Source organism: Carassius gibelio, chromosome B19 (genome assembly GCF_023724105.1).
Source record: "Carassius gibelio isolate Cgi1373 ecotype wild population from Czech Republic chromosome B19, carGib1.2-hapl.c, whole genome shotgun sequence".
NCBI lineage: Eukaryota > Metazoa > Chordata > Actinopteri > Cypriniformes > Cyprinidae > Carassius > Carassius gibelio.
Window position 1 is genome coordinate 24,459,439 of NC_068414.1, and position 27,893 is coordinate 24,487,331.

General features: G+C 39.7%; 4 protein-coding genes across 7 annotated transcripts in view; all 4 read left to right on the top strand.

Moving 5' to 3' along the window:
• The window catches only part of vps28 (VPS28 subunit of ESCRT-I), a 254,667-nt gene that overhangs the window by 196,326 nt on the left and 30,448 nt on the right, over positions 1 to 27,893 (top strand). The gene's annotated exons all lie outside the window — the stretch shown is intronic.
• On the top strand, positions 730 to 5,168 carry LOC127978979 (stathmin domain-containing protein 1). 2 transcript variants are annotated; one of them, XM_052584030.1, is made up of 5 exons: positions 730 to 1,519; positions 1,873 to 1,993; positions 2,157 to 2,290; positions 3,184 to 3,315; positions 3,504 to 5,168. In XM_052584030.1, the coding sequence occupies exons 1-5, from the start codon at positions 1,451 to 1,453 to the stop codon at positions 3,762 to 3,764; spliced, it is 717 nt and encodes a 238-aa protein (XP_052439990.1). In that variant the 5' UTR covers positions 730 to 1,450; the 3' UTR covers positions 3,765 to 5,168. The 2 variants fall into 2 exon arrangements, with proteins under 2 accessions (XP_052439990.1, XP_052439989.1); XM_052584029.1 differs by having other exon boundaries at positions 734 to 1,519; positions 1,861 to 1,993; positions 3,504 to 5,167.
• rbm24a (RNA binding motif protein 24a) lies at positions 13,518 to 24,448 on the top strand. Its single transcript, XM_052584031.1, has 4 exons — positions 13,518 to 13,958; positions 15,028 to 15,151; positions 15,621 to 15,675; positions 21,775 to 24,448. The coding sequence occupies exons 1-4, from the start codon at positions 13,791 to 13,793 to the stop codon at positions 22,115 to 22,117; spliced, it is 690 nt and encodes a 229-aa protein (XP_052439991.1). The 5' UTR covers positions 13,518 to 13,790; the 3' UTR covers positions 22,118 to 24,448.
• Positions 27,425 to 27,893, top strand: part of LOC127978973 (adenylyl cyclase-associated protein 2) — a 24,537-nt gene continuing 24,068 nt past the window's right edge. Inside the window, exon 1 of one of the 3 annotated variants that reach the window (XM_052584015.1) lies at positions 27,425 to 27,592. The gene's annotated coding sequence lies outside the window, so the exon portion shown is untranslated. The remainder of the gene's footprint in view (positions 27,593 to 27,893) is intronic. The other 2 variants (XM_052584016.1, XM_052584017.1) reach the window with 2 other exon arrangements.

Genomic DNA, 27,893 nt, shown 5'->3' on the forward strand with positions numbered 1-27,893 from the left:
GGGCTTTGTTTCAGGCGGGGTCGTTCAGGGTTCGTGGGTGTTGAGTGGAGGAAAAATGGGCGAGACTACCATCTTCTGGCCTGACCGAAAAGCGGATCTCCTCTGACGTATTCATGATGTGACGGACATCTCTACCTGGGGAAATCGTTGAAAATGTTCTCCGTCGTTCTTCGTCTAATTCAGCCCCATCTAAAATCAGTTTAATCTAATCTGAATATAAAACCAAATCTAATTTAAGCCTAATTTAATTTAGGACTCAAGAAGCTGTACTGGCATGATTATATGCCTTTCTTTCTTTCATGTAATGGTTAGGCCTACTGTCAGATTTTACTCCACGTGATAAATATACAAACTAAAAGATCCTCTAGTAGGCTACTTTTTTTTGTTGTTGTTTAGAATATATTAGGGGGTTTTCAAGTGCATGTGATTTATATTTATTGAATATATGGGCAAATATATTTTATTTTAAATTGATTATTATGTTTGCATAATCATTTATTATAGGATATATATATATATATATATATATATATATATATATATATATATATATATATATATATATATCTGCACAGTTTTCTTTTGTACTGTTATGTATGAATACATTGGGTTTAAATAGGCCTACAATTTATTATATCTTATATGAGTGCTGGCAGTTATCTACTTAATATGAGTAGTTAACCAACAAAAGTTATGAGGGAGTCAGACCTATAATTGTGCCACTTGGTGGGGTAGGTTTTTTTCCGTTGTAGTTGAGGAAGGTGTCTAGGTGACATATAATGTGTAATAGATCTGTCAAGCCTTGGCCAATTGTTTTATGACAGACATGTCATTAGAACACAGGCCATTTCCAGTAAATGTAGCCAACATATCGTCATTTGGAAGAAAGACATAAAACAAATATATATATCTGGAAAACATTTAACCACACAGAATCCATACATTTTGCTACTTTTATACAGGCAGATTTTGATTGTTTCACGTTTGTCCCATTAATAACAATTTTGTCAATAATAAAGTAAAAAAAAAAAAAAATCAAAAATAAAACTAATAATGAATAAATAAAATAAAAAGTTGTGTTGCCAATAGTAAGAAAAATCAATATTTGGTTTCAGATATTTATCTATGCTATTTTTTTTATTCTAATAAAATAATCTAGTGACTAATAATTATCTGAAAAATTAACTGTTGATGCCACTTTTGTACTAATAATCAATTACCCGTATAAACCCGAGATAAGCAGAGCCAAGGCAACATAACAGGTTACGTGACCCCTGGAACGGGGTCAGATTTATTGTAGCAACGAATCATAGCAACGCAGAGAGTCCATGACGACGATGGTCGCGAGATCGTGGATCATGTGTTGGAATGCGACAGTGTTTAAGAACTTCACACAGATCAAATAGTTTCGGAGCCGCATTGAAAGCTCGCGCTGTCCTGAGCGATAAACATGGGATGTGGGAGCTCCAAAATCACGGTGGTCGAACCCGTAAAACCGAGAAGTCTGAACGGAGATGAGGTAAGATGCAACTTTGTATTATTCGATTAATGACGATTTCAAATATTAATGAATAAAATCGGATTATTAGCAACTTGGAAACGTTAGTGGTTGGAACATATGAGGAAACCGATGAAGAGATTTGTTGTTCTCACAACTGTGATATTTAATAGTCTATATTAGATTAATAATTAAGTAAAATGAAATGCTTAAACCAACCAAAGCTGCGTAGCTGGTCGTAGCAGATGTTAACTGGCAGATGAAAACAGCCAACAGACCTTACAAGACTAGCAAACAATTAAGGCTTTCAGTGTTTTGTTATATCCAGACTTATATATGACTTCCTTTGCTTTATTTTGGAGTTTGTTGTGCAGGGAGGCTCTCGTGGTGACTCTGCCGTGTCCAAGATGACCACAGACAGCGGGGTCAGTCTGGATGCAGCGGAGCCTACAGTCCTGCCTGGATCTGTACCTAGAATGCTGCCACCTTTACAAGGTAAGACCACTTGATGTTATTTCATTTTAAAGGAGCTAAAACTGCTGGCCAACATTGAGGCCTTTTAGTGATGTAGGAAATTTGGAATGGAATGAGAATTTAAAATGTAGGAAATTAACTTAATATATGCATTATTTTGACCTACACATCATGTGAAATCTAGCCCAGAGCTCTGGACTGGCCCAGCAAAGGGAAGAGAGGCCAGAGTCCAGTGAGATCCTGGAGCAGCTGCTTGTTCAGGGAATTATTCCAGCTCAACCAAGACACGGAGGAAGTGGGGAAGCCTACAACATTATGGTGAGGGCGGTTGTCAATGTTAACCTGTTAACTGTCGGTTCCACTTTTTGAGCATAAATGATATGAAAATGACAATTCCAACTTAAACTGTTATAAATTTGGAATGCTTTGGACTACAGACTTAAGGTTTAAAAGTGAACAAATAACAATATATTATATTACAAAAAGTTATGGAAGTTGAAGTTTGTGAAAATATAATATGTAGTAATTAAAATTTTTATATTTTTTAGAAAATATATATTTTACAAACCGTGTTTTACTCTAAAGCTGCTAGAAAATCAAAAAGTTATGTTCCAAATTTGAGGTTGGTATCTCAAAAAATTAGCTTTCAGTGAGAGTTTGTTTGGTTTTAGTACCAAGATTTTCCACTAGATGACCAGCAAAGCCCAGCAAAGGGTGCCTTCATTTAAATAACCAGCAAAGGGCGCCTTCATTTCTATATATGGTTTGAGTGATCAGAAACATGTTTTTCCATACTTTTCTCAATATTTATGAAGTAGACATCACAATCAGAATTATTAAGGGCAGTATGGCAGTATTTGATTTCAATTTAACCTAAAAAAAAAAAAAAAAACTGTTATAGTTCAAAATGCATCCAAAATTGAGAATTGATTGTTTTTTTTTTTATATGTTCAACTCAATAAAAATAACTTAATAAAAAAGCACCATATTTAATTTTTGACAGGAATGAAAATGAGGCCGTACAGTGCTTTCAATGTATTGTGCTGTTGTTTATCAACATACTGATTGTTCAGCTTTTAAACTGTCTTTCTGAAAAAGAAAATTACATGATCTAGGATATTCATGCCATGTATCTTTTGTATAGACTGCAGGTCTATTCCTCACAGCCTAATTTCTGTTCCTCCGGGACAAACATTTATAATGTCTGTTAGATGGATGATGCTGAGAAGCCAAAGAGAAGACCTCCTGCTCGGCTAGAATCACTGAAAATTCGCAAAGAACAAGAAGTCACCAGAAAGGAAGACATTGAGATGAAGATGAGACAGGTGGAGGAGAGGAGAAAGGTGAAGCAGAACCAAATGACATTTATCATTCATTCAGTTTTAATGTATTTAAAATCTCTTAGCTAATATTCAGAGATGTATTTGATCTTGGAGTTTCTTTTTTTTTGCACTTTTTTTGTGCAGTTAGATTGCATTAGCATTAGTATGTGTTGCAACATTATGAAATATGGTTAAAACATCTGTTTTAGGAGAAGGAGGAAGACCTGAAGCGCAGGTTGAGGATTAAATCAGCACGGCCAAGTGTCGCTGCCCCAGTGACCGCAGACGGGGAACTCGACCCCTTGGAACTGCTCCATTCCGAACAGGTTCCTGTCCCAACCAGAACCAAACAGCTACAGTCAATGGAGCCAGTCAATGGAGACTCTGAGGACCAAAGACTTAATGATTCCCCAGAACTGGAAAATGACTCCACCTTCCAACAGACTGAAGACCCAGATGAGGGATTTTAGACCTGCTGCTGCTGTGTGTGTGTTTCAGAATGAAGCTAAATACAGAAGCAGCTTGATCTAGCAATATTTCCTAACGTATATGCTTAGAGTTGCACATGCACTTTACACGTTATTCACTTTATTATATGGTATGGCTGAGATCAAATTCTGACTTTGGGTTTTACATTATCATGGAAATATGTGCCTAAAAAGTGTAAACAGTTTGTTGCAGTAATTTTGTAGGTAGCAGTGCAATAATTGGAAGGGTTAACAATTCAGCATGTTATATATAATATATGCAAGTTGCCAATGAGATATTTCTTTCAATACTGCTCATAAGTCTTGAATTTTAAGAACATTATTCTTTCTCAAAAGTTCCAAGATTTAAAAAATACAGTAAAATATTGTAAACAAATCATTAGAAATAATCATTTTAAAGAACTGTTTTCTGTCTTATCCTTTCATATTTTAAAGTGTAATTTATTCCTGTGATGACAAGACTGAAATTTTGGCAGCCATTACTCAAATCTTCAGTGTCACATAACCCTTCAAAAATCATTCTAATATTATGGATTATTATTACTGTTATTTTTGTTTTTTGCTGAAGTAACATTTCCTTTTATTATCCAGGGTGACTTCTAAAAAGAACAGTTGTTCTGCTAGGATTTTAAGACAAATAGAGATTTCAAGAGAACATCGTTTACTTGAAATAGACTGAAATATCTATACAGTGTAATTTTTTATCAATTTAATGCATCCATGCAAAGTAGAAATATCTATACAGTGTAATTTTTTATCAATTTAATGCATCCATTCAAAGTAGAAGTATTCATTTCTTATTAATCCCAAACTTTTATGTACAGTTTATCATAGAAACTACTTTATATGCAATCAATTATTACGATAATCTGTGTAACCACTACCTTCAACTAAAGGGAAGTGGCTGTCCACAAGGTGGAGCTACATTAGGCTGAAACCGAGAATTGTTTTGTCTTGGGGACGGTGGAAATCTGAGATGGCTATTTGGTGTTTTCCTTGAATGTTAGAATGTCTCTTTGTAATTATGATGGTCTAACTATACTAAAGTAAATATGCAATTTACCTCTTGCAATTAGCTAATTATATAAAAGTAGATACCTTTAAAAAACGTGTTGTCCTGTGTGTGTGTGTGTGTGTGTGTGTGTGTGTGTGTGTGTGTGTGTGTGTGTGTGTGTGTGAGCTGTTACAGCTGCCAGTGATTTGTCTGCCTGCACTGACATTCTGACAGGTCCCACCTGTTACATTTGAAAATGCCCCCTCTATCAAAGCAGTACTGCCTCACCATTCAAGCTGGCTCTTGTCATGCAGGCTTTTATGAAACCATATGAAATTAGACTCAAACATTAAAACATATGTACCGCACAACTAGATTTCACCTGACTTTATCAAAATAAACAAAGCATACAGTTAAAGAGTTTTCAACCCTAACCTTTTATGACTTGTACTTCAAAGCTGTTCAGCTGTTCGCTAGAACCAGTGACCTCTGAAGGCCGTAAACGTGTGTTTGTATGAGTGAGTGACTGTGTTTGACAGGTGGATTGTGTTGAGGGCTCTCCAAAATCTCTCATTCTTTGAGTTTGCTCTACAAAAAGAGCATTAGGTCTATTATAAACCATTCTCCTGCAGTAAGCCCGACTTTAAAAGGAGAAGAACTAACAAGACTGGTTATATCCATTAACTTTATTGAATATTTTGGGTTATAGTTCAACTCAATCAACAATACTTTTGGTGTAAAAAATAAAAATAAAAAAAGGAAGTGAATCCATAAATGTTAATGTTTCAATTATATAACCACAAGACGTAAATAATGTGTGTGTTATTCAGGGTTATTATAGTAACCTAAACTATTAAAAACCTTTTGATTACTTAAAATAAATGTTAACTGAAATAAAATTGAAAAACTTAAACTTGTTTTATTTCAGCTAGTTTCCAAGGCCATATTTCTTGTTTAACTTAATGTACTAAAGTGACTAAACGAAAACTGAAATAAATATTAATAATAGCCTATTTACTGTAGACATATTTGAAAAGAACAAAAACTATAAAAATAATGGAAAACTAATAAAAACTGTTGTAAAATTGACAATCCCTACTTTACAGTTCAAGGTTTTAACATAAAAATGAATGTAAGTTGTTTTATTAAATTATGAGCTTCACATTTCTGCTTTCAAATCCTTAAAATGGAGTCTATTGCCTTCTATTGTAAATACATTTGATTTTTGCTTTTTATTTCAAAGATAAAAAAGGGATTAGTCAAAAATGTTCTGGTGGTAATCATCGTTATCTCACAAATGCTGTCAGTTGAGCTTTGTCAATTGAACTCAAGACTATTTATTTCATTGGAAAGTTTATGAAACTGATTGCCAATTAGGTTATGCAATGGGCGCCCATAAAACTGTAGCCTACAGAAAAAAAGATGTCAATGTCATGTAGGTAAATGTAGACAGCTCCTGAAAGAAGATAGGCCTCCTTTTGTAACTGTGCTGAAACACAAAGCCATCTCCCTCACTGCGCCTCCACTCGCAGCTTAATGAGTGTGTGGCCCGGCATGAATAAATTAGTTGATTCATGGATGCTCTCGATTGAGTTCCTACCTGACATTTTTTTATATAAAGCCTCAATTATCCATCCACGGGCGTCAGGATCTCCACATGGCTTGGCAGGTCACACCACACAGGCTAGTTCTCGGGTTGCAAGCTTCCACAAAAACTCCATCACCCGAGTGTTTTGGAAGTTGTATGGTCTAAATGAGAAGGCTGTTTAATAATTTACCTGGTGATATATCACGTTCCTCCCAATTATATGGAGACCTAGAAAATCGTCTGTTCTTTTTGTCCTAAAGGAGATTGGGATGGTCTGACATTAGCAGTTTTAATAGTTGTAAAGATGTGCTTTTCACATAGGCTATGTCAAAGAAACATTAGAATGCAATACTATACTTTTAATGAATTATTAACTGATTTGAATTTGGTGTTGCAATAAATAGCAGTGGTGTCCTGAAGAATGAGGTAGAGACTTATGCATATTTCTACAAAGTCATATTACGAAAAAGCTAAAAAGTTAGATAGTGAAATGTTTAATAATATGGTGACTGAACACAAAATAGAAAAATATAACAAAATACAATATTACATTTTTATACGTATAACAATGCACAAAAAAGTGTGAAGAGAAATGAAAGATGTTGACAACACAAAATGAGTGCCTTTGTGCTGCAAATACTCATTGAGGGATGCAGGAAACATGCCCAGACGCTCGCTCAGTTTTGAGTTTCAATGAAACAGCATTTGAAAAGCGTCAATTCTTCAGCATATCTGTGTATGTTCCTCACATGAAGAATTATTTTACCTCTCTTACCCACCACCTGCCAAGTTGTCCTAACGGACAAGATCAGCCTGATAAGATATGCTGGGTTTGCTTCTGTGCTTATCTACAGATAGCCATGTCTATTATTAGAGACCAAGTGTGAAAGGTGTGTGTTGGAAACATTTTGTTAGCAACATTTTGCAACATTTTAAATACTTTGCTCTAAATTCATGAAATCTAATTAAACTCTATAGGACTTACTCATTTTTTTTTTCGATTTAGCCATATTGTCTATTTGCCATTTTGACATAAAAAGCTATATGTTAGCAAGTTAAAATTCTATATTCATATCATGCTGGCACTGGGTGAGTGTCAGGAACACTATGCCCTGAAGGAGCCAAAATACATTTTTACAAAAGAAATTCTAAATCCTAAGTACATTTATATATTTTACACACACACACACACACACACACACACACACACACACATATATATATACATATATATATATATATATACATACATACATACATACATACATACATATATATATATATATATATATATATATGAAGAGTTCAGATGCAAAAGCCTCTAAATGGCATCTGAAATTTTCATCTAAAATTAGTTTTTTTTATCAGGCTCCTATATTTATGTTCAGTTATTTCACTTTAATAGCCTGGAAAAGGACCTGCACGTCACAATTAAAGTAAAATTAATCAACCTAAGCAAAGGAGCTTGATAAAAATCCTAATTTTAGATGAAAATTTCAGATGGCATTTAGAGGCTTTTGCATCTGAACTCTTCATATATATATATATATATATATATATATATATATATATATATTGTCACGGGAGGAGCACAAGACAGACACAGTGGGCGTGGCGTCAGGCCTCGGAGAGGCTTTTATTAACAGAAATCATAAAACACAGGGAATAAAAGTGGCCAAAAGGGGAAAGTGTCCAAAATAACAGGGAATCTGGTGTCCTCGTTGTGCTGCGGGGTTCGTGTGGGTCGGGCAGTGTTCATCGAGGAAGGGTCCAGGCAAGGGGCGGAGTCCGGCGGCCGCACGCGCTCCCCTCCTTGGTCCGGGGCGCGAGGGGCGGCGGCTTCTCCTAGCGGCCGCGTCTCTCTCGTTGGCCGCGGCGCTGGTAGGGGATGGACGGCCCGGCATCCTGGCCCGTCGGCCGTGTACACGGGTGCGGTTCCCATCCGGATCGCGGGTCCGGCAGCTCACGTCTTGGTGGCGCGGGAGTCCCTCAACGCACCCTTCCTGGACCCACGAGGACACCAGTGTGCATGCACGGGGAAGAGACCGGTCTCCCGAGGAGAGGCGCGTTGGGCTTTTAAACAGCGGCGGGGATGAGGCTCCATTCACATCAGGTGTGCCCCATCACACGCCGCCAGCCCTGACTCGTCCAGCGCCCCTCCTCTCACACACCCACTCCAGTCGGGAGCCTGGTGAAGGGCGGCGATTTAGGACGGGGTGCCGGTGACAATCAGGGAGGAGGCAGCTGACTCGTCACATTCCCCCTCCCAAGCGACATCCCCGTCCCCAGAGCGCCACCCACACGGGAGTGCTACCATCCTCAACCAGACTCCAAACGGTCGGAGTGGGCGGGGATTCCTCTCCGGGCGGTCCTCCCTCTCGCAGCGCACCAGAACAGGGACAGAGAAACCGGGTTTTAGTGACAGCCTCAACCAACCAAAGGGTAAAATGACAATGGAAAAGTCACTTACCCCTTGTGTGGCTGGGAGGCTGTCCCCAGTTTTCCTCCGTCCCAGTCTGGGTTCTCACGAACGTTTGCAAGCGAGAGGGAGTGACGTCACCAGACGTTTCCCAACTGCGCTGTCTAGGCTCCGCCTGCCCGCATTCTCCACCAGTGTCACGGGAGGAGCACAAGACAGACACAGTGGGCGTGGCGTCAGGCCTCGGAGAGGCTTTTATTAACAGAAATCATAAAACAAAGGGAATAAAAGTGGCCAAAAGGGGGAAAGTGTCCAAAATAACAGGGAATCTGGTGTCCTCGTCGTGCTGCGGGATTTGTGTAGGTCGGGCAGTGTTCATCAAGGAAGGGTCCAGGCAAGGGGCGGAGTCCGGAGGCCGCACGCGCTCCCCTCCTTGGTCCGGGGCGCGAGGGGCGGCGGCTTCTCCTAGCGGCCGCGTCTCTCTCGTTGGCCGCGGCGCTGGTAGGGGATGGACGGCCCGGCATCCTGGCCCGTCGGCCGTGTATACGGGTGCGGTTCCCATCCGGATCGCGGGTCCGGCAGCTCACGTCTTGGTGGCGCGGGAGTCCCTCAACGCACCCTTCCTGGACCCACGAGGACACCAGTGTGCATGCACGGGGAAGAGACCGGTCTCCTGAGGAGAGGCGCGTTGGGCTTTTAAACAGCGGCGGGGATGAGGCTCCATTCACATCAGGTGTGCCCCATCACACGCCGCCAGCCCTGACTCGTCCAGCGCCCCTCCTCTCACACACCCACTCCAGTCGGGAGCCTGGTGAAGGGCGGCGATTTAGGACGGGGTGCCGGTGACAATCAGGGAGGAGGCAGCTGACTCGTCACATTCCCCCTCCCAAGCGACATCCCCGTCCCCAGAGCGCCACCCACACGGGAGTGCTACCATCCTCAACCAGACTCCAAACGGTCGGAGTGGGCGGGGATTCCTCTCCGGGCGGTCCTCCCTCTCGCAGCGCACCAGAACAGGGACAGAGAAACCGGGTTTTAGTGACAGCCTCAACCAACCAAAGGGTAAAATGACAATGGAAAAGTCACTTACCCCTTGTGTGGCTGGGAGGCTGTCCCCAGTTTTCCTCCGTCCCAGTCTGGGTTCTCACGAACGTTTGCAAGCGAGAGGGAGTGACGTCACCAGACGTTTCCCAACTGCGCTGTCTAGGCTCCGCCTGCCCGCATTCTCCACCAGTGTCACGGGAGGAGCACAAGACAGACACAGTGGGCGTGGCGTCAGGCCTCGGAGAGGCTTTTATTAACAGAAATCATAAAACACAGGGAATAAAAGTGGCCAAAAGGGGAAAGTGTCCAAAATAACAGGGAATCTGGTGTCCTCGTTGTGCTGCGGGGTTCGTGTGGGTCGGGCAGTGTTCATCGAGGAAGGGTCCAGGCAAGGGGCGGAGTCCGGCGGCCGCACGCGCTCCCCTCCTTGGTCCGGGGCGCGAGGGGCGGCGGCTTCTCCTAGCGGCCGCGTCTCTCTCGTTGGCCGCGGCGCTGGTAGGGGATGGACGGCCCGGCATCCTGGCCCGTCGGCCGTGTACACGGGTGCGGTTCCCATCCGGATCGCGGGTCCGGCAGCTCACGTCTTGGTGGCGCGGGAGTCCCTCAACGCACCCTTCCTGGACCCACGAGGACACCAGTGTGCATGCACGGGGAAGAGACCGGTCTCCCGAGGAGAGGCGCGTTGGGCTTTTAAACAGCGGCGGGGATGAGGCTCCATTCACATCAGGTGTGCCCCATCACACGCCGCCAGCCCTGACTCGTCCAGCGCCCCTCCTCTCACACACCCACTCCAGTCGGGAGCCTGGTGAAGGGCGGCGATTTAGGACGGGGTGCCGGTGACCAGAGATGGGACCAAGTCACACATGTGCAAGTCTCAAGTAAGTCTCAAGTCTTTACCTTCAAGTCTCAAGTAAGTCCCAAGTATTTTTTTCTTGGGCAAGTCAAGTCAAGTCAAGTCACAAGCTATGTCAAGTCAAGTCCAAGTCAAGTCACCTTAATATTGTTATTTTACCTGCAGAATCTGATCTTAATAAAGTTAAAAGACAAGATATAAGTAACTGTCAGTAAATTAAAATAATTTGGATTTGCATTGTAAATACACATGTTCAGTAAAATACATCATGGAATCAAACAAAATTGTAACTTGTAACTTACAGTACAGACCAAAAGTTTGGACACACCTTCTCATTCAAAGAGTTTTCTTTATTTTCATGACTATGAAAATTGTAGATTCACACTGAAGGCATCAAAACTATGAATTAACACATGTGGAATTATATACATAACTAAGTGTGAAACAACCGAAAATATGTAATATTCTTGGTTCTTCAAAGTAGCCACCTTTTGCTCTGATTACTGCTTTGCACACTCTTGGCATTCTCTTGATGAGCTTCAAGAGGTAGTCACCAGAAATGGTCTTCCAACAGTCTTGAAGGAGTTCCCCGAGAGATGCTTAGCACTTGTTGGATCTTTTGCCTTCTGTGTGCGGTCCAGCTCACCCCTAAGCCATCTGGATTGGGTTCAGGTCCGGTGACTGTGGAGGCCAGGTCATCTGGCACAGCACCCCATCACTCTCCTTCTTGCTCAAATAGCCCTTGATGCCTTCAGTGTGACTCTACAATAGTCAATAGTCATGAAAATAAAGAAAACTCTTTGAATGAGAAGGTGTGTCCAAACTTTTGGTCTGTACTGTACATAACAAAAAAGTATGAAACAACTGAAAATACGTCATATTTATATTCTGTACTGTATATATATATATATATATATATATATATATATATATATATATATATATATATATATATATATATATATATATATATATATATATATATGTGTATGTAATATGCACTTGTCATGATTGGGTAATCGCGGCAGCTACATTTGTTTTTCTGATTAATTGTTTTGATCTATGAGAAAGACAAGGTAATAAAATATTCGGGGCTTATGCCCCCTTAGCCCAACCCTAGCGCCGCCCCTGGAATGCGTTTTTTTGACGGCCTGCTAGCGGATCATTAGGGGCTGTTCACATCACGTCTTCTTTGCGCGCAAGTTCGTTATTTCCAATGTAGGCGCGCGGTATGCGCGCTCATAATGGAAGCAACGCGCTCAACATCTAAACTTTTCAGAATGCCGCAAGCGCACCGCAGGTCATGTGACAATAACTAACCAATCAGCTTCATCCTTTCCCGTATCAACGTTGAAAGCTCAGCTAAGATGAAGGAACAGCTGTTCATAGTTGTATATGGATTGCCATTTTGAAATGAATTTAGTAACAGAGCTACTGCGAGCGATTTTTAGTGCTGCAAATCCATTTATCCTTTGCTGAAATTTCCGCGTCTCCATTGAGAGAGAGTGTGTCATGGATGCTTAGCAACGACAGACGCCCCAGGAGCACTTCTGCCTGAGCGCTTTGGAAAGAAGGAGAAAGCGGCGCGACTAGCGTTTTCCACGCGTTTTTAGGCGCGAACTATTGAAGACAAAAGCGATGACCCTCGGTACCTCTCAGGCTGACATGTTGTGATGTGATATCTGATTTAAGTGGGCGTGGTGTGTGTAAGGTAGACAGGGCATGACTGATGATAGTGTCCTGATCCAGTCACGACGCTATTCTCAGCCTGCGCTCCAGCTGAGTAATCAACTTTATTTAAAAAAATAATTTATATATTTTATATTCAAACTGAAAACATGATGTAATTAACACTCAAGTCATTCAAGTCATCGTGTCTCAAGTCAAGTCAAGTCCCGAGTCTTTAACTTCCAAGTCCGAGTCAAGTCTCAAGTCCTAAAAATAGCGACTCGAGTCGACTCGAGTCCAAGTCACCAAGTCACAAGTCCCCATGTCTGCCGGTGACAATCAGGGAGGAGGCAGCTGACTCGTCACAATATATATATATATATATATATATATATATATATATATATATATATATATATATATATATATATATAATTATGAGTGGTTTCATTGTTTACAATTTTTGTAAGTCATTGTTTTGTTATTTTCTTATGTACTGGGTCATATGGAGTGCACTGTTAACCCAATTTGTGTCAGCCATTATAGCCTTTCTGAATTTAGCAATTAAGTTTAGGCTATTTGTAACAGATCTGGCACTGTCATGCTTAGCTTTTGCACGAAGCCATATTTTTGTTAGATCTCGAAACTGCCAATGTTTCCTGCCGATGTTTCCTGTTGGGGAAAAACAGCTTAAACAAATATAGTCTGGTTTAACCTAGCATGTTTGCTTGTCTTCCAGTCTGGTCTGTAGTCTGGTTTCATGGGGTTTACAGACAGTATTCAGGTGGTTATAAACTTATAGAGTTTTAGGGCATTTTTCAGCTGGTTTGGTTGGGAGAACAACTTGCTGTCAAAGCTTAGCTAGGATGGCTGGTGACCCATTTAAACTTAAAACCATATGGTTGGTTTAATGTAGTTTTTAAAGCAAGGTTACTGTTAGAAAAGCTTGACGTTTGGAGTATTTTCCTGTCGCACAAACATTTACATGCATTTACTGAAACAACAACTGTATGAAATGTCTACAGTTTTTGAACAAAGGCACACAGATGCCCGTTGTGCGCCGTCCAGCTGTTGTCCAAGCGCGTGTAGTGGGCGTGGGGTCAAGCGTGCTACCTCCCTCAAAGTGATCTGGGTGTGGTTTAACCGGGTGCTTTTAGGAATGGGTAACACGCACTTTTCAGAAGTCACGTCAGTTTGGAAGAGGAATTCGACCCACCTGATGATCCTTGGCTCAATCCGCTCCACATTAATTACCACATTGATCTACCTCTGACATCAACCCCATCTGCGTGCGCGCGTTTTATAATTTCTCAGCAATCGCTTTTTGTAACTTCTAGTGAATATTTTAACGGAATATTAAAGGAGTGGTACGGTCATTATCAGTCCTACATTGCACTACCGTCTTTCCCCTTTTTTATTTTTGCACGAGCATTTTTGTGAGGATGCATACCACCCAAAAGGACACCACTTATACCAAGATATTTGTCGGTGGTCTTCCGTATCATACGACGGATTCCAGTCTAAGGAAATATTTTGAAGTGTTTGGCGAAATAGAAGAAGCTGTGGTGATTACCGACAGACAGACTGGAAAGTCCAGGGGTTATGGATTTGTAAGTATTCCCACAGTGGCTGTCAAACTTAAACTTTGCGTGACAACACACTTAAATGACAACTCCGTGTTTTATAATCAAACGCACTGAGTTTTTGCAGAACGCGCGTGCTTGCTCAAATACCTACTTGTATTTCTTTAGTAAAAGGCTGCTAAAAATGGTAAACTTTAAAAAAATGTTTTATTCTACCTGCATGCATTTATTTTACAGACTGATATTGAAACCTGTGTTGTAAAAGGGACAGTTCACCCCACTCGTTTACTTACCCTCGTGTTGTGGCGAGCACGAAACTTGAATAACCCAGTTCCCATTCACTTTCATTTTATGTAAAAAAAAAAAAAAAAAAAAAAAAAAAACATAACACGAAAAAGGTATCATGAAAGTTGACCCAGACTGTTATTTCCCCTAAAAACATCCCGAGAAAGTCATACAAGTTTGGAGCGCCATCATTTTTGAGTAAACGGCGACGGCCTCTTTAAATCTAAAACATACAAAGTATATATTCAAGCTGCTTGTTAATAATCAGAATATTAATCATTCCTGACTGAACAAATTGCACAAGTCTAAAGCAGGCCCTTGTTGGCTCAGCTGTCGAGTTTGACTAGAAGCACCCTGATAAGAGTTCCTCAGCGACTGAGTAAACAAGCCAACTTGTAATGTTTTGACCATCCACACTGCAGAAGTTAAGGGACCCTAGTGGATTTCACAATAAACCTGTTGCCTGCCTCACAAGGATATCCAAAATAAGGCATAGAAAGACTTGAGTGACCTCTGTCTTTAATGATTTTGTTAGCCAGACATCTTAAAAAATAAATAAACACCAAATAACACAAACCATCTTGTGTTTAAAGCCTCATTTGGGCCAGAGGTCACAAGGGTTTATTTAAACGAATTGAGTGAAGTCTGCAATGGCTATCTCTGGCTATTCAGTTCCAAATACGGCTATGGAAGCTTGTTTTTGTATTTATGTTACCATAATTAGCATACCCCTTTAGTTTTTAGATCATTTGTTGGTTTAATGTGTATCTCTCATGCACCACTCTTCTCTGTTTGTTCTGTCTCAAACTAGGTGACTATGGCAGACCGTTCTGCTGCAGACAGAGCCTGTAAGGACCCCAACCCCATCATCGACGGCAGGAAAGCCAACGTTAACCTGGCTTATCTCGGAGCCAAGCCACGGGTGATGCAGCCAGGTGAGGCTACTATGCGTTGTTATAAAGAGCAAAGACATAAAGATAATATTCATGAGAAGACGCCATTGGTTACCAACTGCATCGCTCTTTTATTGACACAATGACTCCCAATAAACCCTACAAAGTTTGACTGACAAAGCGCAGATACATTTATGTTCCAACAAAAGCATAGGCATTTTTGAGTTCTGTAGTTTCTTTGTTTGTACATGCGCTGATGTTTACCGAAGGATTTCAGGTCTTAATTAATGGTAAACAGTCACTGTAAAGGAGATTAGAGATGTAATGATGTGATTAACTGTAAGCTATTGTACTTCATGTATACAGTCCCACTGACTTGGCAAACCTCGACAACACCGTAGTTCCACCAATGTTTAACTTCATCTACAGACATCTTTAGCAGCTTAGGTTGGGACTGTAACATTAGTAATATGCAAAAATGGTTAATTTGCTGTTTAATAATTGTGTGCAGGTTTTACCTTCGGTGTCCCTCAGATTCACCCTGCTTTCATCCAAAGACCATATGGGTGAGTAAGAGCAAAAATATATAAAGTATGTTTTCAGTGGTAGTTTTGAACATCAAACCAGCATTAGGACCAGTTTATGAACTCAGAGCGGCATCATAAACAAATGTATTTTTATACATTGATAATAGGGAAGACATGACGTTCAATGCTTATTCATAATTACTGAAGCTTATTTAATACTCTGATATGATTAGATTGATGTTGTGAGTGTGCATATGTGTGTGTGTAAGTGAGTAAGAAGATCTTTTACACTGGAAACTATAGCCTGACTCAATGTTGTCTATCTTTCTCTGGTCCGACAGGCTCGATTTGGGTTAAGATAACTGGTGGTTTGAGGAATAGCTCTGAGAGCTTTGTGCAGATCTGTAGCTACAGTACCTGTAGACTCAAACACACACAAACAAGCTTGAAAAGGGTGATTACCGATGCATGTATGTTGGTTTTATTTTGGTTTGGACTTTTCACTTTTAATAGTACATAGAGCTATGTGTGTGCCTTTTTACCGTTATGAAGTGGTGTTGATAGCTTAACTGTGTGCTTTTTTTAATTTAATGGAAAAAAGGCTGGTTTTGGGCTGCTGAATTTCCGTGTTGTGGAGGAGTGATAACTTTGCCACGGAGCAAAGTGTGAATAATTTTTTTATTTTATTTGTTTCTTCACGTTTTTATTGCTGGAGCTTGTGTTTTTGCTCATTTATTTTTCTTTCTATTCACTTTTTTTGTGTTTTCTGGTGTCTTGTTATTGGAGTGAGTGCCATTTTGTTTTGTGTGCCGTTGTTGATCCCTCTTCACGTCTCCAAACATGCACGTTGCGGTTTTATTTTGCTCACTGATTGGGAGTCCTGTCACACTCACAACACAGAGACTGACACATGCTCACCATTTACCGTCCTCTCCCATCTCCATTGTGTCTGTTCATTTCTCCTCCTCCTCCAGCTCTCTCTCTCTATCTCTCCTCTGTCGTCTCTTTACTCCTTTAGCCCTATAAGGCATCCTGCAGTGGATCCAGAGTCTCTAGAGTCCTGCCGTTTCTCTTTCAGTGATGATCTCCTTGTAAATCCCTTGTTGACCATTTCTGTATTAAAACGAAACCAACCAAAAAGTATAAAGGGGTAGTTTACCCAAACAAGAAATTTAAAATATACTAATTTACTCAGCCTCTTATTGTTCCTCTGTATTTTTTATTCAGCAAAATGCAATAAGAGATTGAAAACAGCATGTCTGAGGTGTTCTTTTCCATGCAGCAAAACAGGATCATTTTTATTTAGCCTATGTTGCAAGTCTTTTGAAGCCATACGATGGCTTTGTGTGATGAAAAGACGGACATTTAAGTGGGCCTAGCTATTTGCTAAAAATGAACTGCAAAAAATAGCTTATTTAAACATTGACACCAAATAAAATGGGATCTTTTGTGTCTTTTTGGTGTATAACTTAAATTCTGGTCTGTTTCTCACACCGAATTATTGAATAGGTTCTGAAGATTTGAAGTATAGATTACAAGTCAGATTTTGTCATGTTTTTATAGAGCTTCATTTGCCATTTAAAAATCACCATGTATATGGAAATGAACAGCTCAGATCTCACATCTTATTTTATGTCTCAGGAAAGAAAATACAGGTATGGAGTGAAATGAGGGTGAGTAAATGATAATAGATTTTTTTTTTTAATTATCGGTTTATTCATTTTTTATTTATTTTTTTTTACCGCCCTGACTGCTCGTGTAAGTTTGCTGTTCGGAAGTTTGAGGTTGGTCATTTTTTTTATGTTTTGATTTGAGGTCTCTTAAGGTCACCAAGGCTGCATTTATTTAACATGTTCAAATTTTAAAATGTTACTGTATTATTTTAACTAACTGTTTTCTTTTTGTTATATTTTATTTCATTATTTGAATTTTCAGCATCTATTACTCCACTCTTCAGAGTCACACAATCCTTCAGAAATCATTTAATATGCTGATTAGCTGCTCAGGAAACATTTCTTATTATTATTAGTGTTGAAAATAGTTGTGCTGCTTAGTATTTTTGTAAAAACAATAATATATGTGTTTTTAGGATTCTTTGAGTTGAGAGTACCAAAAAAAACACACATTTGAAATCAAAATCTTTTGCGCCATTATAAAAGTACTTGCTTTAGTGTTTAGTTTTTTTTTGTTTTTTTTTTATCTAATGCATCCTTGCTGAAAAAGGTATTAATTTCTTATTCATTTTACCAACCCTCAACTTTTGAACATTATCATGCCAAAGACAGAAAGACAAAGAAATAACCGTTAGATCAGCAGGCATATTAAAAAACTGGCAGGTGTTCAGTGTCCTAGTTTAATCTGTGGAGGAATCCACAGTGTGTGCGTATGTGTGTGGGTGAGCGTGTGTCTGTTTGTGACATGCATGCATGTGTTTGCAGTGTTGTGAGCCCACTGCTGTGACAAACAAATGTCTGGATGCCACAGCCCCCTGAGCGAGCCTTCGTCACATGTCCCCGTACGGCGTTAAGGAAAACAAGCTTCACCATTGTTCTGCACAAAGGCTGTAGTGCTGACACTGCAGTCGCATGAAGCTTTCTCTCGCTCTTTAACACTCTGTCTTTCTCTTTCTCCCTCTATCTATCTCTCTGGCTCCGGTCACTGTCACAAACTCGTTCTCGGCTTGGGGGGTTGGGCCGCTCCTGACATTTAGCTTCGAGATAAACTCAACAAGGCCCAACATGTGCCACATTGCCGCTGAGATGGCACCTCCTGTCTAGCACCAGTGCATTTTTTGACAGTGTTGTCAGGAAGCTGTGTGTCAAATGAACAGTGGCATCATTTTTTGACCTTGAAGTGGTTGGAAAAGGTTGCTCAGGAGCCAAACAGTAGTCAAATTGGAACAGTGTAATATATGGGGCAGGTTTAAAATTTGCTAAGTCATGCCTGTTCTGCAACTTTTTTTGTAGAGGTTCTCATGAGCTCAGCGGTAAATAGGCCATTATCACACACAATTTTTAAAAACAGCCTAAACAGATAATACAGGCGAATTGGTCCAAATTTAGTAGAACATATAACTTTAGTGTTCCTGTAGCTCAATTGGTAGAGCACTGCGTTATCAAGCGCAAGGTTGGGGGTTCGATTCGATGATATGTAAAAATTGATAGCCTGAATGCAATGGAAGTCGCTTTGGATAAAAACGTCTGCTAAATGCATACATTTAATTTAATTACATTTAATTTTTAGTTCTCTTCTCCCCAATCTTAGCTGCACAGTTGAGATCTTCACAGATGACAACAGGTGTCTTCTAGATCTGTGAAACTCAAGTCTGAAGTTGACCTTTATTTAGACACAAACCTCAGGGTTCCTGGCCTGCAGGGATCTAGATGGGTAAATTTATGTGCACTGTTGAATGGCACAATAACAAGTTATTTTAATCTCTATTTGAAAGAAACTGATAGATCGTTTTCAATGGGAGTAGGATATTTGCATAAATCATTGATTATTTGGGCTCATAGCCATTAGATGCGTCTTTAATTTTCATAAGGGCTCACAAGACAAACAGATAAAGATTTAGAAGGCAAAATCTTCTTGCATTCAGAAAATGATACTCTAGTTTGGAATGACCTAGGAAGCAGAAAATAGCATTCAGCCCTCCCTGTCACTCACACTGAAAGAGCTGCATTGACTCTGGTCTTGAATCAGCTGCATTTTATTTCACTCAAAATGGTTGTGCAAGGTTTCTGTCATTTATCTGTAACTTGCTACTGCTTTTAGACAGCATGTTCGGTAGTATGGATCCCAATGTACTAACAACTAACAGACCAACCTAAAATTAGACCATGTTGGGATAGACATGCCCTGAGCAAGGTATTAAAAAGTATTACATTTAACTTAGTATTTTTTTAAAGATGTGCTTTGCTACATCCATTAAGTGCTAGAAGGTTTATTGCATTTATTTGTTTGCTCTAACTTTACTGTTTAAGCTATTCTTTATTCAAGTCAAAAACATCTTTGTGACCAGCCACAGTACTTTAGCAAACCGCATAGCAATGGCCTTACAACTGGCCATTGTGACTGTTGTGTTGGTAAACTATATTTTGTAGACATATTTTGGTGCATTCTTAAAATGTATTTGATTGGTAACATTATCTTATATCTAACGACTTTAATTACTAATGTTATATATTAATTCATTAATATGTTACATTGAAACTGTGCCCCCATAAAAGTAAAAATAAATGCTCATAAGATTCAGGGCAAATATTGTCCCTTAATTGATCATTTTTAAGTTGTTTACCAATCATTTTCACACTAATACATATGTAAATCACAGAATGAATGTCTGTGAGATGTCTGTTCACAATGTGAACCTTGTTTTAAGTGAGTGAAGCATTTTATTTAAATGAATGAATAGTCACCTGTGTCTGGTGATGTTTTTGTTGTGGTGCCTGTGCAGGTTGAATGTGGTCTTCTCAAAGTTTAAAAGCTGAGTGTATTTTCACTGTGTTTGAATCTTATGGTAGTCTATATTAACACAATCCCTGCTGTCACCTCAGGCTGGCAAGGCATCTATGAAAGATTTAGGAGCATCTTTGCCCTTTGACCTGAGTGAGAAAAAGGAAGGTTTTGTTTCATTCCTATCATTTATGGCATTATGTGAGTGGTTGTGTGTTTTGAGTTGATGTTGGTAATACATACTGTTGCCCCCCATTTTTTTCTTGACGCCTGTGGTATGCTTATTTTCTTTGATTTTGGGGCAGAGGTTTTGGAGTTTGATTTTGGGGGTGGTCAGGGGTTGAGTTTTGATTGTTTTAATGGTGTGCTACAAATAGGGTTGCCATGATAGAACCATTCTCTCACTTTTTCAAACCATCTCAACAAACTCTAATTCTAGTCATAAATACCATCTTATCTAATAAGCCTCATTGTGGAAATTCCTATTCTATTTGTGCAGGTCAGAGTAGATGTTGCTTCCCAACAGCCACAGATCCCTGTTTCTCATTTTTCTTCATGAGAATCTCCAACCCTAAATTCTCACAGATGTCACTGTCTTTTACAATATAGTTGTAATGCCTTATTAAATCATATTTGGTGCATCAGGCATTTCAGTGCATTCTGTCATCCCTGAACTAATTTTAAAAGTTCTCGCCCGTAAATGTGAGAAGCGCTCTGAAAGTGCAACGGGGTACGTAATGAAAGGCAGAATGGGCTCATTGTTCCTGATTGCTTATTTAATCAAAACTCCCCTCTGTGTGTGCTGTCCAGCCTGAGGCTCATTGTCTAAGTGCGGAGGGGGAAACAGCCAGCAACGTCCCTTTTTGAAAACTGTCCAGCTGTCAAAGTAGCCCTGACATATTCACAATGCTCCCCTCATCTCCTCTTCGCCTCTCCTGGGTCCTGCCTTCCCCCATTTCATAGGGTGGACACAGGAGTGTTGAACGCATGTGACTTTTAACACTGATGATTCACACAGATGATCCGTTTACTTAGCATTTTAAGTTTTAAAAGGTTGTTAAACTATTTTCTCCAGTCCCAAGTTATAGTACAGAAACTTTAATACAATTATATGTTGTAAAGTGTAAACAATGAGGAGCTATCAAAACATTGCTCTCTTTGTTCGAGAATCCCGACCAGTCTGACATAGCAACAGTGGCTCAACTAGTGGCATGAGCTTGTGGGAGGGGCATCTGACCAATAGCTGATGCGAATAATGTTCAGTTGGATTGAACTTGGCTTTCTAACTAAAATAGTTAAATTAAAATAAAATACCTGTTTTTTTTTATCATAATGTAAGCACTGGCTATCAAAGCATTGCTCTGAAGTGTCTTGACCAACCTAATTTAGCAGCCATAGATGTGTATAGGTAGATCCACTTGCTTAACCAATGACTCGTGGATACATTTGGGAAAAACCTGTCTGATGACAGTAATTATTTGGTAACACTAATGGCACAGAAATTACAATTGTACAGAGAAATGTCTATTTTGGCAACCTTATATATCTAATAATCACTAGCAGGCATTTCCTTGGTGTTACTGAATTGTGGAAATGGGGTGCTTGGCCGCGCTGTGGTTGTGGTTCTGTATTTGATGTGTCCGTAATGCATTGCTAACATGCTGTCATGCTTGTCTCTCACAGGATCCCCACTCACTACGTGTACCCGCAGGCCTTCATGCAGCCCAGTGTGGTCATCCCTCACATCCAGCCAGCGGCGGCCTCTGCCACCGCGTCCTCACCTTACATCGACTACACCGGTGCAGCCTACGCACAGTACGCCAGTGCCGCAACCGCAGCAGCCGCCGCAGCCTACGAGCAGTACCCATACGCTGCCTCTCCTGCTGCAGCCGGCTACGTAGCTACCGCCGGCTACGGCTATGCCATGCAGCAGCCACTGGCCACCGCCGCGCCGGGGTCTGCAGCCGCAGCTGCCGCCTTCGCTCAATACCAGCCCCAGCAGCTGCAAGCTGAACGGATGCAATAGCAATCAAAGAGACGGACGGGAGAAGCGCAGGGAATCGACGCCCAACGACTGCTACTAGATAATGAAGAGGATGGTGACGAAAATAGTTGCTGGTTGTGGGTTGATTGCAAGAGGAGGAAGACGAGGAGCATACAGGAGGGGGATAGTAAATGATAGAGAGATTATTAGTGAGATGGGAACTCAATTGCTTTCCAACTTGCTGTGATTTAAAGAAAAACAAAACAAAAGCAGACAAACAAAAAAAGATCGCAGAAAAGGACAGAATCTAGCTTTTTACTATTATCATTATTATCATGTTATCTTTATTACTATAATTAATATTAGAGTAGGATATTTATTGCTAAGAGGTATGCAGCGACTAATCACTGTGGTATAGTTGCGTTGTAGACGAAACCTGAAGTCCCGATGCTGTCATTTAATGTAGGCGACCGTTTTTCCGAAAGACAATTGGAAATGTCCCACATTGTTTTGATTCTAGGGCCCCTTACCTTTATATTTATTCTCATTTTTGAGGACTCATTTTTTTCTGTCTTCTCAAGTGCGTTTCTTTTTTTTTTTTTTTTTTTTTTTTTTTTTTTTGTTCATCAGGGAAATGGAGCATTTTTCAGCGAATTAGAAACGTCACACTCTGCCAATCAGGGATAGTAGACCTAACTGTGGCGAAATGGAGCGAGATCCAGTGTTAGCATGTTTTATGTGTTGTGAACTACCTTTTTATCTATCTGATGCTGAATGTCCCCCCTTTCTCTGACTCCTGTATTGACCTCCTGACCTATGCAAAGCTAACAGGCCACCAGGGGACAAAACAAAGTGCAGGAACAGGAGAGATTTTCTTTTGCTCCCCCACAATGGGCATCGAACAATTCGAAGGCACTCTCGAAAAAAAAACAAAAAGACTGAGATGTATTGTATTATATGCTTACAAAACACTAACATGTACACCGTTACACACAAATCTAAGTGTTAATGTCTGTCTGTGGGTGAGGGAGGATGCATAACACACACACACACACACACACACACACAAAGATGACTACATAGGGGAAAAAAAAGCATGGGGCATTGCTCAGTACTAGTACTAGAATCTGGCAGCAATTGCTTTGTTGGAAGGAACAGGCACTGACACACACACACACACACACACACACTCACAGACACACACAGTCAGATTGCTCTGGAAAGATCACTGGTGCTCGTTTATTGAGCTGTCACAGTTTCATCCCTGGACCCCTGTCCTGCTCCGGGTCTGTCAACTCTTCTTATCCTCCTAGAGAGGGTCCAGAAGCTTGAGGACAGACCTGTGCATCCTCCTGGTATCAGCGACGGATCATTATCTTGAACACGATGAGGATCCACGATAATGGAGGGGGGGGGGGTTCCCTGCAAGCTTTTTACCCTATACAATGAACCGCTATCGGTCTGGTCTTTATATGTTCACTAAGAAATATGTCTGAGCACCAGCACACGTAATAAGGTCTATGTATTTCAATGAGCAACTCTTTACAGAACAGCACTATAGCGAAAGGATCCGAATCCGTGCGTACGAGGGATCTTTGTGTGCCTTACATTTGTAATGCTATTTAAAGACATCTGCTATTTAAGATATTTATTTTGAGTTGACTTATGTTGCGCTCTAAGAACACTGACTTAGAAGCAGTACTGTATGGATATAATGTATTCATCTCATGGCATATTATTATTATTATTATAAGTTATTGAGTAGGCTTAGTTGTAGTATTATTAACATACTCAACCAAAAATGTTGGTGTAGGACTTAAGATACAATTCTGTATGTGCACTGTACAAATCTTTTTTTTTTTTTTTTCTTGATACATTTGGAATTTTAGAACATGACATTAAACTTCGGCTAGTGTAATGCCTATCATATAAAATTAATTTTATTGCAGGCCTGTTGTTTCGGGGCATGCTATTTCCATTTGTCATATACAGAACTGTTTAAATTACTAAAAAAAAGGACAAAAAAAAAAAAAGACCTGGCGAAACCTAAGGGACATGCTGCTTCATACACTAGAATGTATTGTCAATGTCGAGGATGGATGCTGTGCTTCTTTTGCTTTAAATATGCATCAGATGGGCTATTGTACACTGTTGAGAATTTTTATACTTGAACTCTTTCTTACAAGGGAAAATATGAAAAAAGAAGAATAACAACACACAAAAACCAAGGACTTTTTTCATTGTCACTGGATTTGGGCATGTAAAGTGTTTATGACTATTTAAATACGAATGTTCTGTAGGTAAGCCTTATTTCAGATTTTCAACATTATTTACTCTAAATGGAAATAAAAGGTTCTATATTTAAACCTCAAATGCTTTGTTCATTTGCACATGCCTGATTTTTGTCACTGTTTCCATTGGGAAACCGCTTTTGCATCTGTTGGATGGTGTGCTCGTGGTTGGGGATTGTTGTATTGTGTAACTTATTCCTTGCATTTCAAAAACAAGCATTCTAGATCATTGCTACATCACTGAGTCTTCCCGGTTCAACTTTTTGTTGTTATATGGTGAATTGCAAAATATTTCAATGGCTTAAAGTGCTCATGTTTTGTTTCTTATGGTCTTTGTTTAGACAGGCGGTAGCTTTCCCACTGCAGTGACGAAGAACAAGTAGTTATGTGTTTCTTGTGGATGAAGGTGTCGTGAAAAAGAAGCAGATATTCTGAGCAAGCCAACAGTATAAACACACAGGCTGTCACTTGTCCTCGCCACACACCGAGATGCTTATTTATAACCTTGTTTATGCTGGTTTGTCAAGTGACAAATTTAACTGACCTTCACTCTGTCTGTCCAGACATTGCTTAATAATGCTTAATTTTCTCAGTTCATTACAAGTTAAGCTCAATTGACAATTTTTATGACTCTTAATATTGATTAGCACAACAAAATAAAAAAAGGTTGTGGTGAAGGACTTGCAATGGAAGTGAATGGGCCAATGTTTTAGAGGATTTAAAAGCAGAAATGTAAAGCTTATAATTTTATAATTGCAATGATTTTTCCTGTTAAAAGAGACAGCATTTGTGGCATAATGTTGATTACCGCACTTTGCGCATTGTTAACACACACACACACACACACACAAATATTCTAACAGTGGAATTAAACAGAGAAATTTTAAAATTCCATTTAAAAATAAAAGAAAATGCATTATTTCCTCTGGTTAAACTGACAGCATCTGGCGTAAAATTGACTGCAATCAATCAATCCTATAACTCATCAAGGTTATGGTGAGACACTTAAAAATGAATTAAACAGAGACGTTTTTATAGAATAATATTTAATTTACAAAAGGACTTAAATCCCTCTATTAAAACTTGTGTATTATACAATCTGTAAAGATGTTCAAAACATTTTTTACAGTTGTTTTAGAAGTTGTACAATTAAATTTTAAACTTCCCATAGAAAAGATTTAAGCAGCTTTTTCTCTACGTCATGTGGCTGTCACTGAAGCAGTGAGTCCCATTCATTCCATTGTAAGTGCACAACTGTAACCTTAGTTTCTGCTAAAGAAAATGAGAGGCAAGTTAAAAGAAGGCTGAATAAATGTGGTAATCAACATAACCCCACAAGTGCTGTCGATTGAGCTTAATTTGTACTGAACTGCAAATATTCCTTTAGAGATAGTTCCGTTTACTTCGTTTGTGAAATTGATTGTGTTTTGCATCATTGCAAAACGATTAAAACCCTGCATGTTTAAACAAGAGAAGGGAGACATGTTGAATAAACATACATGATTAAGTGTTGATTTCAGATGGCTGTTAAATAATTAATGTGTTTGTGTAAGCACATCACCAGAATCACTAAATATAATTTAATATGACTAGTCAGGTGATGGTATGAGCACATTTGTGTATCTGTGTTGTTTGTTAACCTCATAAGGACAGATAGATTGAGCAATGTTTGAGTCAAATCGCTGTGTCATGGATCTGAGATCCACCATGTTGACCTAGTTGTACCCAGTCTTCTTATATTCAGGAGAAAGCACTTTGGATAATGACCATAAACCAGCCCTAAATTCTAATCCAGTCTACCATCCCATGTAACTCAACCCTACATTTAAATATAAACCTCACGCATGTATATCTGTACTTAAAACCAAACCAACCCAGTACCTGTATTCCTTTCAACACAGTTTCGCATATTGGAGCCCTGCGGTGGCTCAGTGAATTATTAAGGGCCTTTCTTATCAATAAGAAATGCCAAAGGGCCACCACATCTGTGCACTTGGTACTTTTCGAGGATGTTCTATTTCTGCCCGCTGTGTAACCTGATGCTAGATCGCGTTTCAGTACCACTGTGACATAGCAGCGGCTGAAACTTTCCACCACACCATCACCAGGGATGCCTGTCTAACGTTGCCCATGATAGCACAGGACCGCGGGAAGAAAACCCCACCGGGAACTGATGCAGAATAAAGGCACTGATACCGACTGACAGGCAGATTACTTCATAATCTGATGTAGTGTCAAAAGTGCAATGAAGCAGATGTGGAGTGTTGATAATTAGCTGCACAAAAGGTAATGGAAACTGAATAAACTAATAAACAAAAGAAACAAAAGGATCATCAGTGCGGTTTATGCATGCATATTTATTCATTTGTACATTTTGTTCTATAGTATTAATAATTATTTAAATTTATATTTTGATATGTAGTATTTGCATTTTTATATTCAATTATATTTTTGATATTTAATGTTTAAAAAAAAAATGATTTAATGACTCGGTGAAAACACTAAAATATTTACCTATGCCTGCACCTTGAAAACATCAAGCATAAACAATCATTATTAAAAACAAAAACAAACAATCAGAAAAGTTCATATTTTACCATCTGACTTAATATAGTGATATTTAGGGTTTATGTTTTTTCATACTTTTTTTTTTATTATTCACATGACAAAAAGGTGGCTTGAATACTCACTTTTTGGCTCACAAAAGTATTTTATTAATAATATTTATGCAAATAATATGTGTTTTGTGAAATGCATCAACATTTATTATTTAAAATAGCTCAAATAGTATGCCAAGTTTTCTTTTTTTCCCAGGAATTTTATGACACTTGCAATAGCTATTCCTATTCACATATAGATAGAAAAACACCTTCTGAAATGAATTTAGTGGCATTCAGTGTCATATTTTCATATTTACTCAATAGGTGGTTGCTATTCTTCCACTATATATTATTGCCATTCAAGGTGGCACCATCAAGATTCAAGATGTCCTTAGAAAGCTTCTCAGTGTATCTGTCTCAGTGCTCTATCTAGGCATCTTCTGATGATCTGATTCATCCTTCCCAAATACGGAAGTACCGGAAGCGGCTGCCCGTGGCTCAGTTGAGTGACAGCAGGAGAGCGCCGGGGACGCCAGGACCAGTCCTCCAGAGCCGAAGCACATCTCGCTTTTTCTAAAGAAAACGTGAGAGTAAAGCCCGGATCCCTTGGCGGAGGTAATATTTAGGTAAGAATGACTGTGTCTCTGTCATGTTATGTTATGTTTCCAGGTCGTTAGCGGGACGTTATGTGCGGGTGGGAGGTTCTCATTGAAACGTGCGCGTTTTTGTGTTTGGAGACACGCGCACACTGGCAGGAATTTGGTTTGAGCTAGCACGATTTTTAGGTTGCAGCAGTGTTGTGTTGGTGTCAGAGGGCAGGGTGCCTTATCTTTTCACTAATTGCAGGATCCGTCAGTTGTCATATCAGCGCGTGCAGGCGTCTGCTGCCTGTGGGATAGAGATGACGAGACGGGCTAGTTACTTTAG

Bases quoted from the DNA above. Each gene is read 5' to 3' on its own strand.
- rbm24a (XM_052584031.1), top strand. From the start codon at position 13,791: ATGCATACCACCCAAAAGGACACCACTTATACCAAGATATTTGTCGGT. The intron at 13,959-15,027 runs GTAAGTATTCCC...GTCTCAAACTAG, and splicing joins AGTCCAGGGGTTATGGATTT to GTGACTATGGCAGACCGTTC. The intron at 15,152-15,620 runs GTGAGGCTACTA...AATTGTGTGCAG, and splicing joins GCCACGGGTGATGCAGCCAG to GTTTTACCTTCGGTGTCCCT.
- LOC127978979 (XM_052584029.1), top strand. From the start codon at position 1,451: ATGGGATGTGGGAGCTCCAAAATCACGGTGGTCGAACCCGTAAAACCG. The intron at 1,520-1,860 runs GTAAGATGCAAC...TTTATTTTGGAG, and splicing joins GAAGTCTGAACGGAGATGAG to TTTGTTGTGCAGGGAGGCTC. The intron at 1,994-2,156 runs GTAAGACCACTT...TGTGAAATCTAG, and splicing joins AATGCTGCCACCTTTACAAG to CCCAGAGCTCTGGACTGGCC.